The 19204-nt window shown below is 39.1% G+C and overlaps 1 protein-coding gene, 1 long non-coding RNA gene and 1 pseudogene across 2 annotated transcripts; 2 read left to right on the forward strand and 1 right to left on the reverse strand.

Annotated features, from left to right (window-relative positions):
- Positions 1 to 1024: 1024 nt before the first annotated feature.
- LOC132297765 (small nucleolar RNA R71) lies at positions 1025 to 1123 on the forward strand (annotated as a pseudogene).
- An 8635-nt stretch (positions 1124 to 9758) lies between these two features.
- LOC132296091 (uncharacterized) lies at positions 9759 to 10523 on the forward strand. Its single transcript, XM_059794331.1, has 2 exons — positions 9759 to 10153; positions 10196 to 10523. Exons 1-2 carry the CDS (start codon positions 9759 to 9761, stop codon positions 10521 to 10523), a joined length of 723 nt encoding a protein of 240 aa, XP_059650314.1.
- A 7165-nt stretch (positions 10524 to 17688) lies between these two features.
- LOC132286666 (uncharacterized) lies at positions 17689 to 18399 on the reverse strand. Its single transcript, XR_009472838.1, has 2 exons — positions 18071 to 18399; positions 17689 to 18005 (listed from the first exon to the last, which is right to left on the reverse strand). It is a non-coding gene; the product is annotated as an uncharacterized LOC132286666 (long non-coding RNA).
- Between the last annotated feature and the right edge of the window lie 805 nt (positions 18400 to 19204).

Consider the following 19204-nt stretch of genomic DNA (forward strand, 5'->3'; position numbering starts at 1 on the left):
GATAAGAAACAGGACGGGTGTCAACTTGTGGTTGCACCAGTTCACTCTCTTCATTGGACATACCCACTTGGTTGTCCACAATCTTTCCATTTCTCAAGGTAGTCACCGCATTGACATGCTCTATTGTGTGACCTTCCGATGAGGAATGAGTCTCCACAACACATTGTTACTTTTGTGGGGGTATTCAAAGGCATTTTTCCTTTCTCTCTAGCATTTAAAGTGCTAGCTATTTGCCCTACTTGGGTTTCTAGCTTAGCAATAGATTGAGAGTGAGAATGAAGTAATTATGTGTTTGCCTCTAAAGTGCCCAAAGTGGTCAAAACTTTCTCTTCAAAAACGAGATTTCTAACATTTCCTTGGGAATATGATGGTTGATTAGGAAAATAAGAATTAGAAAATTGGTTTCCTTGTGATTGGTAGGATGATCTAAAACCTTGGGAACCTTGGCTTTGTAGTGGAGGTGGAATGTACTTTCCTTGAAAACCACCTTGGGAAGGGTTTGAGCTCTCCCTTTGGCTTTTCCAAGAGAAGTTCGGGTGATTCCTCCAACTAGGATTGTAATGATTGCCATAAGGGTTATTCCCTTGATTAGCAAAAATAACATTTTCTTATTCATGATGCTCACTTTGCACATGTCCATGAGGACAATTGGAAGTAGAATGTAAAACACTTGAACAAGTCATACATGTCTCATTAGATGCATGATGAGAATGGTTAGGGAAGGAAGATACTTGATTCGCCGAGTTTTGGTTGATCAAACCTTTGAGATAATGATTTTATTTCGGCGGCAATTTCATTAGAATGGTCGACTTGATGTAAGCCAACACTCTTCCTACCACCAGAATTTCTACCATTCTTCGAAGATAAAGTACGATGCAAAGAATTTTCACTCACACTTTCATAAAGACGCCACACGTCATCCTCATGCCTATCAATGTAAGAGCCACCCATGGAAGTATCAACCATGCCCTTGTAATTATCCGATAAGCTCTCAAAGAAATATTGAACTAATTGACATTTGGGCATGTCATGATGTGGACACTTCCTAAGTAATTCATTAAAGCGTTCCCATGCCTCATGAAATGTTTCCCCATCCCCATGTGAAAATTCCCTAATTGAAGTTCTCATGGCATTGGTCTTAGAAACCGGATAGTACTTTTTCAAGAACTCTTGTTGCATTTCCGCCTAAGAAGTTATTGAAAAAGGCCTAAGATTGTTAAACCAATATTTTGCCTTGTCTTTAAGGGTAAATGGAAAAAGTTTAAGCTTTAAAACCTCTTCCGGCATGTCCGTATATTTTATGGTGGAACATACTTCAAGAAACTCATCCAAATGCTTGTAAGGTTCTTCACTTGGAAGTCCATGATAGTTAGGAAGCATATGTATGGTTTGTGGCTTGATTTCATAGTGGTGTGCTCTAAATGGTGGCAATTGAATGCATATGGGTGTATTATATTTATTAGGCACATAGTGATCTCTTAAAGCAAGGGGAGGATTAGCAATTGGAGGTGTAACATGGGCACCTTGGTTTCCTTGAATGATGGGAGGTGGTGGAGCATAGATTGGCCTTGGCATTCCCAATGGAACTTGGCCTTGTTGTTGTGGTGGATGAACAAATGGCCTTGGCATGCTTAATGGGACTTGCATGTTACCATGATGCACATTAGGGTGGAGGATACCTTGTTGGTCTATGTGACCAAGGTCCTCCACATGGTCCTCATTGTGTCCTTCCATTAATGAAAAGGATTGACTAGAACTACCTCTTCCCCTAGGGTTTGGAACAATGGATTCAAGATAAAAATTTAAAGGGACAAGAGTGGGTCTCAATGATCTATGACCATACATGCACAATGCAACACAACAAGCAATAATGAAAAACACTTCACCTTCACAACAAGTCAATAATCAACAAACTTCCTCCACATACAATGTTCCCATACTCCCATGCTTAAACAATAATATGCAAGAAAAGTAAATTGCCTCCACGCGGGCTCATAATTTATCTAAGAATTGAATTATAAGCCTCCACGCAGGCCGACGATTTAACTAGAGATTGAGTAAGAAAAAGATCATAAAGGTCCTTTAGCACTTCAACTCCAAATTTTTAGCTTAGCTTAGCAATTTTTTTTAATGATTTTAGCCTTTTTCCTTTGCTTGCTAAGCTCCTTTTCTTTGAATACTCCTTTGTACACCTTCTTAGCCCAATGCTCCTAGTCAAACAAGAACAAACACAATAAGTAACAAAAATTGAAAACAAAGTAACGACACGATCAAAAGAGTACTAATTCCTAATTGATTCTACAAATACGACGTTGCCAATCAATCAATCCCTGGCAACGGCGCCAAAAACTATGGTGGTTTCTCGAGCGTGGCACAATACAATGCACAACACTTTGAGTTTGGAAATAAGTGTCAAGTGGTCACCATAATTTAAATTTATAAACCGCTTAACACCTATACCATGTAGTATTGAGTGAGAAGGGATCGTCCCAAGGGATTGAGGTGTTGTACTAGGTTGAGGAATCAAGATTAGGGCTAGTAGGTCAAATAATCAAAGTAGTGGTTGGTTGGTTGAATTAAACTAGATGCAAATTAAACTAAAGTAAACAATAATGCAATAGAGAGAATAAAAGAGAGAGAGATCTTGGGGTTTAGAGATCACCACTAAGCATAGCTTTTCTACACCTATAATGAATGATTAATGAGGGGAAGAATATGTATTGCAACAAAGTGTGTGTGTGTGGTTGTTCCAACAAGCATGGATGACAAATTAAGCATATATTGTCTAAACAACATGGTGGATAGCACAACATATCAAATTAAGCTATTAATCATTTCTTTCAGCTCATAATCCAAACACATCACAAGGTTAGAGATATATGTGACTTGCTTTCATAAGTATGGAACATCAACAATAAGCACGGATTGTCCTCCCATTTAACAATTACACTACAACTAACCTAATGACATGAAATTAAACTAATTAAACTAAGGGAGAGATACAATCCATCAAGAAATGAGTATGAACCATCAAATAAACCACAAGAACATGCCATTAAGCACTATGTCTTGACAATCTCTAGATCTATAGCATCAATACACATAGACATGCATCAGTAACACAAGAAATAGAGACAAACACATGAACATCTATTCTAGCATACATAGACATATGGATAGAATGAAATGATCAATTGGAAGCATTAAACCACATAAATCATTAAATAAACAGGATCTATATATATAAAAGTGTCAAGACATGAATCACAATACAAATCCCGTCACAAATACATAAATCAAGAAGTAGAAAGTATGCTTAGGGCTAACTCTAGCCCCAAGAGGATGTCTAGCGACTCTTAGATGATGTCCTCCAACCCTCAAGGGCAAGCTCCATGGAAGAAATCTGCTCCTTGGTTGATGAAGAGTCTCTAATGGTATCTCTAGCCTCCTCCTCTTCTTTGCTTCCTCACTAAGTATTATCTTCTCTAAGTAAGTGTATATGTGTAAAAGTGGCTCATATTCCTTATATAGGTAGATCAAAAATCACCCCAAATGAGCTGGGCTCGTACACCAATAATCCTCTAATGATTGGATATGAGATAACTTTTAATGAGCTAGAATTTATTTTTTTCTCGGGATTTGGGAGGTTCGATCGATCGAACTTGAGGTGAGATCGATCGAAAATGGCTGAGATCTATCGAATTGAAGCTGGATCGATCCTCAATGGCAGCGCCTTTTTGGATAAAAACAAATCTGAGATATTTTGAAGATATTTTTGGGAAAAGGACAAAAGTGGTTGGTAGGGTGGTACAGCTGGATAAGATCTGGCATGTGGATAAGGACAAGAAGGTTCGATCGATCAGAGAATGATGTTGGATCAATCGAACTTTTGAGATCTCTGACAATGACATCATGGCCTGGATCTATCTTGAAGTGCTGAGATCGATGGAAATTGGATCGATCGAACTTTTCTTGAGATCGATCGAAGTTACTGAAATTCCACCCTTTGTTTCCTTTTACTCTACTTTGCTCCTTTCTTCGATTTATCCCAGAATTGCTTCATTTCTGCTCTTATTTGGCTGAGTTAGCTTATTTTGGGGATAAGTACCTGAAAATGAAAATAACACGAAATCAATACAAAACGGTAAAATAAGATAGATAAAGGTTTTAGAATACCAAAGCTTAAGGGGTTTAAATACGCACTTTTCAGCGCTCATCACCTAACTCGAAGGGGTGGAAGGCCAACTTACAGAAAGCCTTATCCAAAGTTCATTAATGAAGTTGAATTTCTAAGGAATTCCAGAATTCCAGAGTTTGCAACGTTTAATAGGGAGGGCGAACAGTGTACCTTGGAACATATCAATCGGTTCACTGTCTAATGTGGAGAAGCAGCAGCCAGTCCATGGCTGAAAATACGCTTATTTCCAAACACACTGACCAGATATGCTTTCAGGTGGTATTCCAACTTGCTAGCCAACTCCATCCAAAGTTTGCAGCAATTTGAGGATTCATTCCATACTTTGTTCTATAGAGCTGAGCCTGAAGTGTTCATGGCAGACCTTTCCAGACTTTATCAACTATTTGGGGAGTTGGTGATGAGCTTTCTTTCCAGATTTAGGCTGGCTAAGTTCAAATGTAATTTGTCCTTGCCGCTAAAAGAGTATGTGAAGATGGCCGTGAACGGCCTAGAATTTAAACTTCGCAAGAAGTTTGAAGGTGTACAATTTCATGACTTATTTGACTTAGCCGGCAGAGTAGCTAAGTATGAAGAGCTCCTTCGTGAAGAGCAAGACCGGAAGAGCTCTTCCAAGGGCACTTACTATCGTGATCCTAATTATGAGGTGTATACCACTGAAACTGAAGGGGAATTTGAAATAAATGTAGCCGAGCTCAACATAAAGAAGGCTTATACTTGTGAGGCCTTGACAAAACCAAAGTTAGCCATGACCAACTTGCAAGCCGCCTCTGGTTCCAAGTGGAAGGGGGCAGACCCTTCTAAAAGTTACTCTTTTAACATCGCTAAAGCCGAGCAAATTTTTTATTTGCTCATGGCTGACAAGCAACTGATTTTCACAACAGGCCACAAGATGCCATCGGCCTCAGAAATAGCCGAGAAAGAGTATTGTAAATTTCACAATTCATGAAGGCATTCAACTAATAATTGTGTGATTTTCCATAACATAGTGCAAAAGGTGATTGAAGACGGCAAATTAAAGTTTTCAGAAAAAATAGAAGTCATGGGTGTTGATGAAAATCCTTTCCCCAAGGTTGTTGCCACAAATATTACTTCCCTTGCCGCGGAACACCCTAAGAAGAAGGTGGACTTGGCAGATTCAAGAGCTAGTGGAAAACTTGAAAGTCCTAAAGTTGTAGCATCCCTGGAGAAAACGGTGGCCGAGTTGGAAAAACAACTCCGTGAGTCTCAAATAGCCTTAATCCAGCAAGGTTGTTGCCCCAAGTGTAAAATTCAAAATGAAGGCTGTCATAGAGATGTTCCAAAGGAGATGCTGTCCAATGATGACCGATGCCAAAAAAGGAAGGTCTATGATCGGCTGACTTTCCAAAAGGTGGAAAACATAGTTACTGTAACCATTCCAGAGAAGGAAAGTCGGGTCCATCCAAAAAGAAGGGCAGCAGAAAGGAGATCAAAATTCCTTCCAAGGAGTTTAAAAAGGAAAAAAATTTCCTATCAGGCAGGACCTCGTCCTAGCAAAAAGTTTGAAAGTAATAGATGGCAAAACAAAGGTTCTGAAGGTGATAGACATTGAAGGCCAAAAATGGCCTCAGAGGTATGGGTTAGAAAGGGGAATGAACATCTCCGACTAAGAATGGCTAGACCTCCTACCTTGCAAGATGAGGGGTGGAGAAGGCTTGAACATCCTAAGTTCCCTATTCATGATGACTCTTATATGACCCGCACATAAAAGCAAAGGCAGCAAAGGAAGAGGGCTGATAGAAGGAAATTATGGGAAAAAGACCATGGTTGGTCCAACTGGCCACAAAAAATGGCTAAACCATCAGATTTATCTGAACTTCCAACTAAAGGAGGGGTTAGAGATCCTGATGATTTCTTGGATTTGGTTTCAGACGTTGAAAATTCCTTAACTACAGACAACCCTCCTACAAAAGATAGAACAGACTTTGAAATCCCCAATAGTTCCAGCAGCAGTAAGAAAATCTGTTTTGGGAGCCTTCCAAGTGAATTTACTTGCAATATGGTAGTGGTTCTTCCATTATTTTTTGAGCCACAGCCAAATCAGCCCAATTCAATGGAAGGAGATGTAGTAGATACAAGTCCTCTTATAGAAAGCCCTGGATAGTCTAGTTCTGGGCCATGGTATCCATATAGAAGAAGTTTTCAAAGAAAAAACTGAGTATCTCCAGAAATTGAAGGGAGTTATGATTGAAGAAATTAGCCCCATGAAATCGAAGAAAATTGTGTTAGAAAAGCCACCATATGGCATGAACAGTAGCTCAAACCTTATTTTATCAAGGTACTGGTGGAAGGGAGGCCCTTAGTAAGAGTTTTGGTGGACAATGGTTCAGTATAGAATGTTGTTCCAGTCAATGTCATGCGCATGCTTGGAAAGTCTCCTAAAGATATCATTCCAACTGATATATCCGTTAGTGGATTCACGGGAGGAATAGTGAATACACAAGGCATTCTACCTTTGGAATTAATGGTGGGAGATAGAACTTCCATCACAGCCTTCTTTGTTATTGAATCTACAGCAGCCTATAACTTGCTTTTGGGCTGCGAATAGATTCACCCAAATTTTTGCATTCTATCTTCACTCTATCAAATGCTAATATTTTATAATGGAGATGAGGTAAAAGTGGTGAAAGCTGATAGCTGACCATTTATGACAAGGGTTTATCATACAGATGCTGAGTTGTATAGTGAAAAATTCATTCCAATCAGATTTATTGGAAATGATAGCAAGGGTCGTCCAAGGAAGGCCACCATAAGAAGAACTCTCACAAAAGAAGATGTAAAGGAGCTTTTCCAAGAAACACCAAGGCCAACAATTCTACCCAAGGCCGGTGTTCAGCACTACATTTCAAATAAAAGTTTTTATGGAAGAGAAACCTAAAGAAAATAGAGTGCTTGGCTAGGCAGTTAACTGCTACCTTGCCAGGTTGAAAGAATATCTAGCCGAACTACGGCTGGAAAAGGGCTAATGTTGTTGGTACTTCATTTTCAACCAATGTTTTGGAAATTATGGAAGATACTGAAAACAAGTTGGATGTTATCCAACTGACAAACTTGAAGGAGGCGCCAATGAAGTTAGACGATCTCAAGGCCGAAGTACAAGATCCACTTTTAGAAGTTAATCTTGGAACGGAACAGGACCCTCGGCCTACTTACATCAGTAAGCTTTTGGAACTAATCTTTAGGGAAGAATTAATTTCCTTACTTAAAGAATACAAAGATTGATTTGCATGGACATATGAGGAAATACCAGGACTTTCCAGAGAGCTGGTAGAGCATAAGTTGCCAATTAAGGAAGGTTTCAAGCCTTTCAAGCAGCCTCCAAGAAGGATGTCCCAAGAAGTTGTTCTAAAGGTCAAAGAAGAGATAAATAGGCTACACAAGACTGGTTTTATAAGAACCGCCAGGTTTGTTGACTGGATTTCCAATATAGTTCTAGTTATTAAGAAAAATGGCAAGCTAAGGGTATGTGTGGATTTCCAGAATATCAATCTTGCAACTCCAAAAGATGAATACCCCATGCCTGTTGCTGACCAATTAGTAGATTCTACTGCCAAGAATGAAATTCTTTCATTCATGGATAGGCATTCTGGGTACAACCAGATTTATATTGCGGAAGAAGACATTGCCAAGACGGCTTTCAAATGTCCAGGATCCATTGGAACATTTGAATGAGTTATTATGCCATTTGGATTGAAGAATGCTGGAGCAACATATCAAAGGGCCATGAATGCCATTTTCCATGACATGATTGGCCATTTCTTGGAAGTCTACATTGGTGATGTAGTCATCAAATCCTCGGCCAAGGCTCAACATCTCCATAATTTAAAGATGGTTTTTGAAAGAATGAGGCAGCACAAGTTGAAGATGAATCCTTTGAAGTGTGCCTTTGGGGTTTTAGTTGGAAACTTCCTGGGTTTTCTAGTCCACCAAAAAGGTATTGAAATAGACTAAAATAAAGCAAAGGCAATTATTGAAGCAAAGCCACTGGCCACTAAGAAAGAACTACAAAGATTTCTTGGCCAGGTTGGATATTTAAGGAGATTCATTGCCAACCATGCTGGAAAAACTCATGTTTTCTCCCCATTGTTGAAATTGAAAGGTGCTGAGGAATTTAAGTGGACCGAACAACACCAGCAAGCCTTTGAAGGTTTGACAAGCTATTTGGCCAACCCTCCAATGATGATGCCTCCAATCAAGAAGTGGCCTTTAAGATTATACTTATCGGCCGCTGATGAATCCATTAGAACTCTTGTAGCTCAAAACAATGAATGGGGAAATGAGCAAGCCATCTATTATCTAAGTAGGGTACTCACTCTAGTGGAATGTAGGTATACATCCATTGAAAAATTGTGCCTTTCCTTATACTATGCAGCTATGAAGTTGAGAACCTATATGTTGCCAGTAGCCGTGGATATCATTTCTCAAACAGATTTGATTAAGTATATGCTTTCAAGGCCCTTGATCACTGGACGTATTAGAAAGTGGTCATTGGCCTTAATGAAGTTTTCCTTTAAGTATATTCCACAAAAGGCAGTCAAAGGAAGGGCAGTGGCAGAATTTCTAGCAGACCATCCTTCCACCAAGATTGATTCAGATATATGTGACGAGGTGGATAATCTCTACCTTGATTATACACCTTGGACTCTCATGTTTGTGGATCAAACACTCATGATGGAGGAGGAGCTGGAATGGTCATCAATTCACCAAAGGGAAGAAAAATCACATTTTCTTTCTTCTTGGATTTCAAGTTTACAAATAACCAAGCTGAGTATGAGGCACTAATTATTGGGCTGGAAATCCTGCTTGAGTTAAAGGTGGAGAAAGTCCAGATTTTGGAGATTCAAATTTGATACTTAGCCAACTTTCTGAAGAATATAGAAGTCTTAACTGGCATTTGAGGACTTTCCATTCTTTGGCCTTGGAATTACTTTGCCAGTCTGATGATTTCCAACTCAAATATTAGCCAAGACATTTGAATACGGAGGCTGATGATTTAACACAGCTAGCCTCTAGAGTGAAAGTCACATCGGGTGTAGAAGAAATTTTGATCACAATCAAAAGAAAGACTCTCCCTTCTATAGAGTCATGGTATAAGATGGCAGGTCGTTTCCAATCTGATGAGCCAAAAAGGATCAAACCTGCTAAGAAAACATGGGAGATTTTCAATGTTGATATAGATGGCTTAGACTTGGAAGATTGGAGAACACCAATTATCCATTTCTTACAGGAGCCTAGTACCAATGTGGACAAAATAATTCAACTTTTGGAACCTTATTATATTTTGATTGATGGAGATCTATATAGGAAAAGTAAAGAAGATGGGCTTTTACTAAGATGTCTTGGCAGGAGTGAGTCCATGAGAGCGATGGCAGAATCACACCTTGGAATATGCGGAGCACATCAAGCTGGAATCAAAATGAGGTGGCTTTTGAGAAGGAACGGTTATTATTGGAAGGGTATACTAAAGGATTGCATAGAGTTTGCAAAGACTTATACTACATGTCAGGAACATGGCCAAGTCTAAAGAGTTCTGGCTATCAACATGCAGCCGATAGTAAAAATATGGCCATTCAGAGGGTGGGCTTTAGACTTTATTGGAAAGTTAACACCATCATCTACAGATGGATATACTCATATTGTGGTAGCAACGGACTACTTTACAAAATGGGTGGAGGCTATTCCATTAAAGACCTGTGAGCAGCCAACAGTGATTGATTTTATCAAGAAGCACATTATTCATAGGTTTAGAATTCCAGAGACTATCACCACTGACAGAGGGCTTTCCTTTGTTGGAAATAAAGTTCTTGATTACTGTACTGAGTGTGGCGTCCAAGTGATCAATTCCACTCCATTTTTTGCCCAATCAAATGTACAGGCTGAGGCTTCCAACAAAGTAACTCTCAATATCCTTGAAAAGATGATTGAGAATCATCCAAGGTAGTGGCATCACTTACTTTCTGAGGCTCTTTGGGCTTACAGAAATTCAAAAAGATCAAGTACTGGCGTCACGCCATATATATTCACATATGGACATGATGTCATTCTTCCAATGGAAATAACCATAAGGTCTGAAAGAGTGGCTTTCCAAAACAAGCTTACTCTATCATATTACAACCATGCCATACTGGTGGAATTGGAAGACCTTGATGAAGTCCGTCTTAATGTCTTGGACCATATTATTGCTCAAAAGAAGAAAGTCATGCGGGTGTATAACAAGAAGGTTAAGGCAAAAACATTTATGGAAGGATACCTGGTATGGCAAGTTAGATTTCCACCAAGAGTCAAAGACAAGGAATATGGAAAGTGAACCCCTAATTGGAAGGGTCTTTACTTGGTGGAACGAGTCCTTAGAAAAGGAGCTTATAGATTAATGAACATAGATGGAGAATCCCACAAGTATCCTGTGAATGGTGTATACTTGAAAGAGTATCATCCTTCCATCTATGAAAGCTGGAAATCCATAATCATTCAACCAGCCATGTAGTCTGGCTGGTACCCTCCTTTCCAAGTAAGCTGGAAAGTTGGAAAGGAATTTTAATGGCCATACTTTGGCCATTTATATAGCTAAGTCAGAATGTATGAAGGGAACCACTCGAAGAAGAAAAGCTAAGTACTTGAAAGGGTACATTGGCTAGGGCCTTGGAGAATATTTAGTTAAATATTTCCAAGAACAGATCATTTTCCAAGTATGGAGTTTTTTAGTTGAGAAAGAGGCTGCATTTCATAGTCCAGGTTTTACCTATCTTGGAAATAATTGACATTGCTGTATATACACGTTTTTCCATGTTAGCAAGTTCGTTTGTTTTTTCTGAATTTCTTCATTTTGGAAAGTCACTTTGTGACTAAGTCTCGTTGTTAATATATGAGAAGGAATTTTTTCCAGTTTCAATGATTTAGAAATTTTCTATTTAAGAGGCACAAAACCAAAAAGAGTTGGGAAATAACCTTCATTCTCATTGGATCCATAATTTCACTACATATTCCAAAAATGGTTGCTAACTCTAAAAGCTGGCCATGCAAAAGATTCCAAGAGAAATTTACTTATTAACTACAAAGCAACCACTTAAAATACCATGAGAGAACCACATCAAATGGCAAGAAGGACATTTCCAAGTGCCATCCAAATTTTCCTTGCTTCTTCAAGAGTAGCTAGTGCTTTGGTTTTTGTTTCTTCAAGTTGGGGAAATTCATTTACTAGAGTTTCCCATTCTTTCCTGTGAGGCTCAGATTCAGCAAGGATGGCACTAACAGTTTGATCCAATTCCAGCTCATCACGTTCCACTTGTTCTAGTTCTTTCTGAATTTTATTTAGCTCCTCAGTCAATGTGTTTTTCTTGGCTACAAGTTCCTCAGCCTGTGCCTTGATTTCTAGATAGGGTGCTAAAGCAAGATGAAAAATTTCAAAGGTTTTGTCCCTAACTTTAGCCTTTTTTTTCATATTATGAGATAGAGGAAGAGCTGGAATTCACATGGGAAACAAGGAATTGAAGTTGATGTTACAATTTGGTCAAGGCAATTTGAATGTAATCAAGAAATCTAGGGTGTTTCTTCAGGGTGACAATAGTTCTGGCCAGGTCATGATGGAAAGTGATAACTTTTTCCACATCATAAGCAAGATAAGATAACAAATTTCTTTTAGCTACTGTGATAGGATCTTCTGAGGGATCTGGAAGCATGAGCATGTTAGCACTTGAGGTTGAAGTGCTTGAAGACTGAATGGCCTTGATCACTTTGTATAGATCGACCAACGCTGGAAGAGCTCCTCTATGCATTGTGAAAGATGTTGATGTAGACAAAGATGGGGTGGCTTGAAGGAAAGAAAAGCTTGGTTTATTAGATAGAAAGTAAAAAATGAGGTGAAGTTTAAAAGCATGAAGACTTGCCTCTGGGATGGAAGAAGGATGGCCTGTAGAAGTTCCACCAGTGCCAGAAGGAATGGACGTTCCAATAGTGGGAGTTGGAATGGGCATAGATTTTCCACTTTGGTCTACCAAACTTTCCATAATAGAGGCTTGAAAGTCTAAGTCTTCTCCATAAGCAACTTGCACATCTGACTGAATCGGAGAAGAACCCTGCAAGATGAGTATAAAAGGGAATTATGGATACTTCAAGAATTTAAAAGGGTGGAGAAGGTAATGAGAGAGGCTTACCAAAACAATCTCTTTGATTGGTTTTAACTTTTTTATTTTTGGGGATTCTTTAGGCTGTTGGAACTCCTCGGTTTTCTCCAAGTCAATTTTCCTTTTTGCCTTTCTAGTAACTTTTCCAAAGGGACTTCGCTCGGTGAATTTCTTGCTAGAATATTGAGTATGAGTTTATCCTTTGGAAATACCATCATCATCAGTAGACTCTTCATCAGAGGAAAAAAGTTGGGGTTGAAATTCTTTCTTCATAATAGCTAATTCCTATAAAAGAAGATATTAGAAAATCTAGAAATTAGAAAGTTAAATCTAGTCTGGAAATACCTGAGAGATTTTTTCTTTACCTTTGGCCTTGTAGAAAACATCTTCTTCTTCTTCTTCTTCCCCTTCAACTTCTTCTTCTTCATCATCACTAGAAGAAATACTTTCATAACTCATATCACCACTTTCAGCCACACCCTCAACCTTTCTAGGTAAGACAATAGTTTTCTTTCCACCCTCACCATCATCACTTTCCTCAGGAATATCTTCTTCTCTATCTGGAATTCAACATTTCAAATCTCAGAATATGGAAGATTAACAGCAGTATAAAGGAAAAGGGGAAGTTTTGGAGTAAAGTATATTTATACCTGAAGACAAGGTTTGAAGGAAGCTAAAATAGTGTCACAAACGGCTTTATAGTTCTTTGTCCGAGTGGAAGAAATATAGGCCGTCCACCATACGGTAAATTCATTGGAAGATTGAGGCTTACTAGTATGGCCTTGAAAGTTGAAGGCCGACCGTTCCACTTCATAAGCCTTGTCAATTGCTGCAAACTTGGCAACATCTGTGATCCTCACTCTTTGATCAAAGTGTCGATTCTGAGATTTATATGGTGGTAAGGGAATAATTTGGGTGAACCCATTTGCCTGGCCAGTTGGGCTGGATGGTAGAATTCCACACCATAAAAGTTGTTCCTTAGATTCAGGTTGGTTGTGCTGTAATGAAGGTCTCGAGCAATTATAAAGCTTGCCCAAATATTTTTCCATTCTCCAGTATGTTTTTTAGTAGAAACTCCCGGAGAAGGAACTAACCAGGATGGCATGTGGCCAAGAAAAGTGAATGGATCAAAAAACTTGTTGTCTCCAGCTTCATATTGGTTGTAAAGATATTCAAATTTTTAGCAAAACTGAAAGTAGAAGGGGATGTTGTTGCTAAGGGGTAGCATAAAAGGGTTTTTCTAGTTTGCATGGCAAGGGGGGATGTTTTATCTTGAAAATATACCTTAAGCCACATCTGGAATAACCAGAAAAAGCCTTGAAATCTTGAGAATTTGGAAGCAAGGAAGTAGTTCAGGCCTTTGTATAAATGAGAAAGTACGAGAGGAACTAATGCCAAATCTCCATTCCTGGCCAAAGATATGGCAACTTAGACAAAATCCTTGGTATCTTGTCCGGATGGAACATATAATAAGTACCCAGAAAGCCAACAGATTAAGAAAGCTATGTGTTCATCCTCTTCGACTGGCCCAGTTCTTTTATAATGTTTGATGAAAGAAAGGTGGGATGAAACAAACTTCTTGCTACCAGTGTTTTTGGCAGGAAAAGGGAATTGGTCAACATAGAGAGTGGCATTAACATCATCTCTATGAGGTTTGAGGCCAGTTATACAACAAATATCCCTTAGAGTCGGGGACATCATTCCACATTTTAAGTGAAGGGCATTTGTGGTTGAAGACCAAAAGAAAAGGGCTGGAAAGAGAAGATTTGGGTCAAGTCTAATGGAGGTTTTGCTAATCTAGATGATATCAAAAACTCCTTGTTTTTTCCATTGCAAGGAAATCTTTTCATCCTTGGAAAAATAATTCACCCAAGAAGTCCAAGAGGAACTGTATGGTGGCCAATTCCTTATACCAAAGGAAGGTTTTACTTTCTTTCCTTTTTGTGAGATAAGAGGAAACTTTGAATCAAAAGGGAGAGGAGACGTACCGGAAGGGTAGAACTCTGCTAACTCAGAAGGGGCTACACTTGCAAAAGCTAGTCGAAGTCCAGTTGAAGAATCTTTCAAGGGAGCCAAGGTTTCGAGATATAGCCTATTAGGGTTCAAGGACTGCAGGAGTAGTTGAACTTGATGACTAGGACTTTGGGTTTTGGTTTTAGGTTGAATTGAAGGGGCTGGAAGAGAGGAACTAGTGGTATGTTTGGGAGGTTTCTTGAGCTTTATAGGAGCCATGGTTAGTATTTGTCACGAAGCTAGGGTTTTTGGTTTAGCTGGAGCAAAAGAAAGGAGAATGATCTTGTGATTGGAATAGGAGATATGAGTATATATATATATAAATGATGAGACGGCTACGCCTTTTGAGGGTTGGTAGTTGGGGCTTTTCAAAATTTGAAAGTGAGTATTTAAGATTAGGAAGTTTTGATGGTTCTTAGCCATAAATGGACGAGACTCACATTGGGATATGAATTATTCTTTTTGAAAGAGGCGACAGTTACAGATTGATATGGAGGAAATCGAGGGGTTAGTAGCATGTCATATGGTAACTCTTCACGTAATGATTACTTGGGATTGGTCCAAATCTAGGGACGATTTGTAAAGGGGCTTTGTTTGGATAGTTCAGGATTTAAAAGAGAAGAAGTGGATTTTTGCCATAAATGGATAAGATTTTCTCAGAATATGTGGTACTTTTCAAATAAGCGACGGAATAAATAGATATTGAAGGAAATAAGGAAGTCAGCCACATGAAAAGAGGAAGTAGGAATTTTAAGTGGGTCATGATGGCGGAATTCAAATCCCATGCCTTATCATCAAGTTGTTCCACATGGCATGGAATTTAGGGGGCATATGTTTACTCCATTATTTTAGCCCAATGGAAAGGCGACATGTGGCGAGTTCCAATGAGCTTGCCACATTGGATCAATTCCCTTAAAAATTTAAAAGAAGAGGCATGATTTGGAGTTGTAGAAGGTTGATTTGGTTCTACTCACCAATAAGGATGAGATATGTGGCGAGTTCTAATGGAACTTACCACGCTAGATCACAACTTTTATGAGTTAATATTAAAAGTTATGTAATATTACGTAGTAATTAGACAAGTGGGTCAGTATAATCCTACCATGTGGGGTTACCATGTGAGGTTTTTCTATTTTAAAAGGAAAGAGGTGAGTCCTATTAGGACTTGCCATCTTTAAAAATTAAGGGTCCACATCTTCCTATATGGAATAAGGCACACATGGCGAGTTCTGTGGGACTTACCACGACTTATTAATTCCTTAGGGAATTGTTACTATAGAAGGTGTTGTATTTCCAAAAGAATCCCAAGTACATAGAGATTCATCAAAATTGGTAGCACTGAAGTTGACCAAGTCAGAAGAAGGAGAATGTGGGGCTGGATTCTCTCCTTATTTTTAGGAGGCTTCAACGTTTATTTCATTAAGTCAACTGTGTTTGCAGAAGAAAAAGGAAGTATGTTGGATGAGTATATGTGTGTGTGTGTGTGTGTGTGTGTGTGTGTGTGTGTGTGTGTGTGTGTGTATTCTGGGAAACTAACCACGATGAGGTCATGGTGCTATGAACTCCAAGTTCAAAAGGAAAGTTTCAAGAAGGGAAATTACTGAAAAGGAACGTGGTCTGCTGAAGGAGAGGGACATGGGAAAAAGTAATGATGAAGCAGTCGATGAAATCCCACGATGAAGCAGTCGATGAAATTGTGGAGTCCATGGCGTCATGAATTTCAAGCCAGGAAAGGAAGGTTTGGTTGAGAGAAGTTACAGAAAATCAAAAAGACATGATTTGCAGAAAAGAAGGAACGTGGGATGACACATATTTATACACATATGTATTTGTATTATATATAGCCCATGATGAAGGAGTTGTTAGAAAGAAGGAGCCATAATGCCGTGAAAGGAAAGATCAAACTGGAAGGAAGTTACCCCAGTTAAGGGTAGCGTGGGTCTGCAAGTAACTTCTTTATTTATTCATGATATATATGGAGTTGTATGGGGAAAGAAGGAGTTTGTAGAAAGAAGGGATTATAAAGATAATGGGACACCTGGCCAAGCAAGAATACGTCGATTGATAGTGGTGGAGCTTCATAGGGGAACTACCACTAACTGAGGGAAGTTACTGAGGATCATGGATAACGAGACTAAAACTGATAAAATCATGTCTGAAACTAAGGAGAGAAGTCGACAACATGAGTAAGAAGAATAGGGACGTGGGACACTTGTCAATTGATAAAGAGGACACGTGGGAATTCACTTTAGAACTACCCACGACACAAGTTCATTGAAGACTAAAGAGAATATGGCTGAAGTCTGCAACAGAGAAGGGAGAAGATGGGAGGAAGAAATTACAATTGCCAAGAGATCATGGGACACTTGGCAGTCCAGAATCTGGCCAGGTGGAAATCGCTGGAGTTGCCACATCAAGCTGCTGCATGTATGGAAAGCTCCATAAATAGAGCGCTTAGAGCTAGTTTGCAAACCCTGTTCAACACACACAACCAACAGCATTTCAATTACTTTACATTCATGTATCTTTGCATTCATGTAATGCACTTTCAATATATTTAATTCAAGTCTTGCACTTATTATTCCTACTTTCTAGCACTTTACTTTGAAGTCTTGCACTTTCAATACAGCTTTCCTTTCCACTAGCCATAGTTCAGTCCGAAAGTCATTTTTCAAGCCAAAAAGAACCTTTGAATGTGGTAATTCCAGTCATTCATTCAATCGCTTACTGGATAGTTATTCGGATATCCACTTTGGAACGACAGCAGTTCCTGGCACACCCGACGTTCACCCTACTTTCCGCACCTAGAAAGGACCCCGGTTTCTAGGAGCCGAACATTTTTTATTGGACATGAGAATGTGAATGGCCAATATCAAGGAGCCTGGTTGTTCGACATTGTCCATGGAAAGTGAAGTTTCTTTATTTATTTTTATTTAAATAAAAGAATATCTCTCATAAAACATTTGTGCATGAAAATGGAATTTTCCAGTTTCCACTAGGAAATCCCTTGTCTATTGCTTGGCCACATGACTAATTCTGATGCAACCAAATGAATTCTTCTGGCAATATTAATGAGCAGAATTGAGTTGTTAATGATGATGTCGTCTAAACCACTGCATGAAAATACACTGATTCCATATACAACAGGGATGTCCGAATACATTAAGAGTTCACCTAATGTACGTAACACGTTGCAAAGTCGTGTTTGGAAATTTATTTATAAAATAAATCAATATTTCATAGCCTTTTAACCCTACCCTTTCCCTAATTTCATCCAATCAAGCTAAATATTAGAATCCCGCAAAGGAAATAAAAATTTTAATTTGGGACAGATGAAGCAACACGTAAGGAGTAACTTTTTATTTGGATGTGAAATATTACAAAGAATCACTTATATATATATATATATATATATATATATCTCCACCACATACACGTGAACCAGTTGCTTTGCTTTTTTCACTTTCCCAGCCTACACTTTCCATACTGCCGACAGCCTCTATTGACGTTTCCTCCTTGTAAAGTTTTGGAGTTGTAGCCTATGACAGTAGTACCAGTACCTTTTGTAGGTGCTTTTGATACTTTTGGTCCTGACGGTATAGCAGATCCGGCATGGTTATATTTGTGTTTGCCTGCTCCCGTATGACTATCTCCGTCTGCAAAACTCATACAATGAACAAAATGAATGAATATGAATGTGTGTGTGAGAGAGAGTACTTACAGCTGCTGGGAGTGGTGGATAATTTCCTCACAGAGAGTACAGGTGAAACCATGATGAGCCAAATCATGAATAAACAACATATGGTGAAACAAGAATAGGTGGAAGAAGCTTTGCATTCTATTTTTTTTTTTTTTTTTTTTTTTTTGGTGTATGGCTCCAACGAAGGACTGAACAAAGGAAGTTATTATAGTATACTACGTTTTACTTGATGATGATGATGATGATGATATATATATATAACCAATGTATGAGGGGGCGATCACTTGGAAAGACGTTGGCGTAGAAAGTGACCATCAAGCCAATACAAATTTAGCAATAAAGAGACCATAAAGCAATCAAAAAGATTCCCGAACCCCAAGTTCACACACCTTTCTAATTGCCTTCAGCAAAATCCTGATGGTACGTTTGGTGTGCACGAATGGAATGTAAAGCAAGTAGGAATGGAATGAGAATAGGAATGGAATGGAATGGTCATTCTCATTCTATTGTTTGGTTGTAAATATGAAATGTGTAGGAATGGAATGATAATAACCATTCTACTGTTTGGTTTGACCAATTTAAAATTTAGAATGGAATAAATTTCTAATTGAATTCTCCAAAATATTCCTCTTAGTAACAAATAAATTAAATTAAAATAACAAAATGATATTCTCTAATAATTTTTTAAAAATAAATGGTGGCAGTGGCGGTGGTGGATGGTGGAAAGCGGTAGTAGTATAGGTGGTGGTGTTGAAAAGCGACGGCGGTAGCAATGGTGGAAGGTGGCAGTGGTGTTAGTGGAAGGCGGTGGCAGTAGTGTGGTGGTTGTGGTGGAAGGAGATAGTGGTGTGACTATGGTGGTGGTGGAAGGCAATGAAGTGGCGGTGGTGATGGTAGTGGTGGAAGGTGGTGACGATGGTGGCGGTGGCAGTAGTGTGGTGGTTGTGGTGGAAGGAGATAGTGGTGTGACTATGGTGGTGGTGGAAGGCAATGAAGTGGCGGTGGTGATGGAAGTGGTGGAAGGTGGTGACGATGGTGGTGGTGGTGGAAGGCGGCGGCAGTGGTGGTAGTGGTGGTGGTGAAAGGTGGTGGCGGTGGCAGTGGTAGAAGGCGATGGCGGCGGCGCGCGTTGGTGGTTGTGGAAGGCGACGGCAA

Source organism: Cornus florida, unplaced genomic scaffold (genome assembly GCF_030987335.1).
Source record: "Cornus florida cultivar Cherokee Brave unplaced genomic scaffold, ASM3098733v1 CherokeeBrave_3.0.0_Hap2_Chr02, whole genome shotgun sequence".
In the NCBI taxonomy this organism is placed as follows: domain Eukaryota; kingdom Viridiplantae; phylum Streptophyta; class Magnoliopsida; order Cornales; family Cornaceae; genus Cornus; species Cornus florida.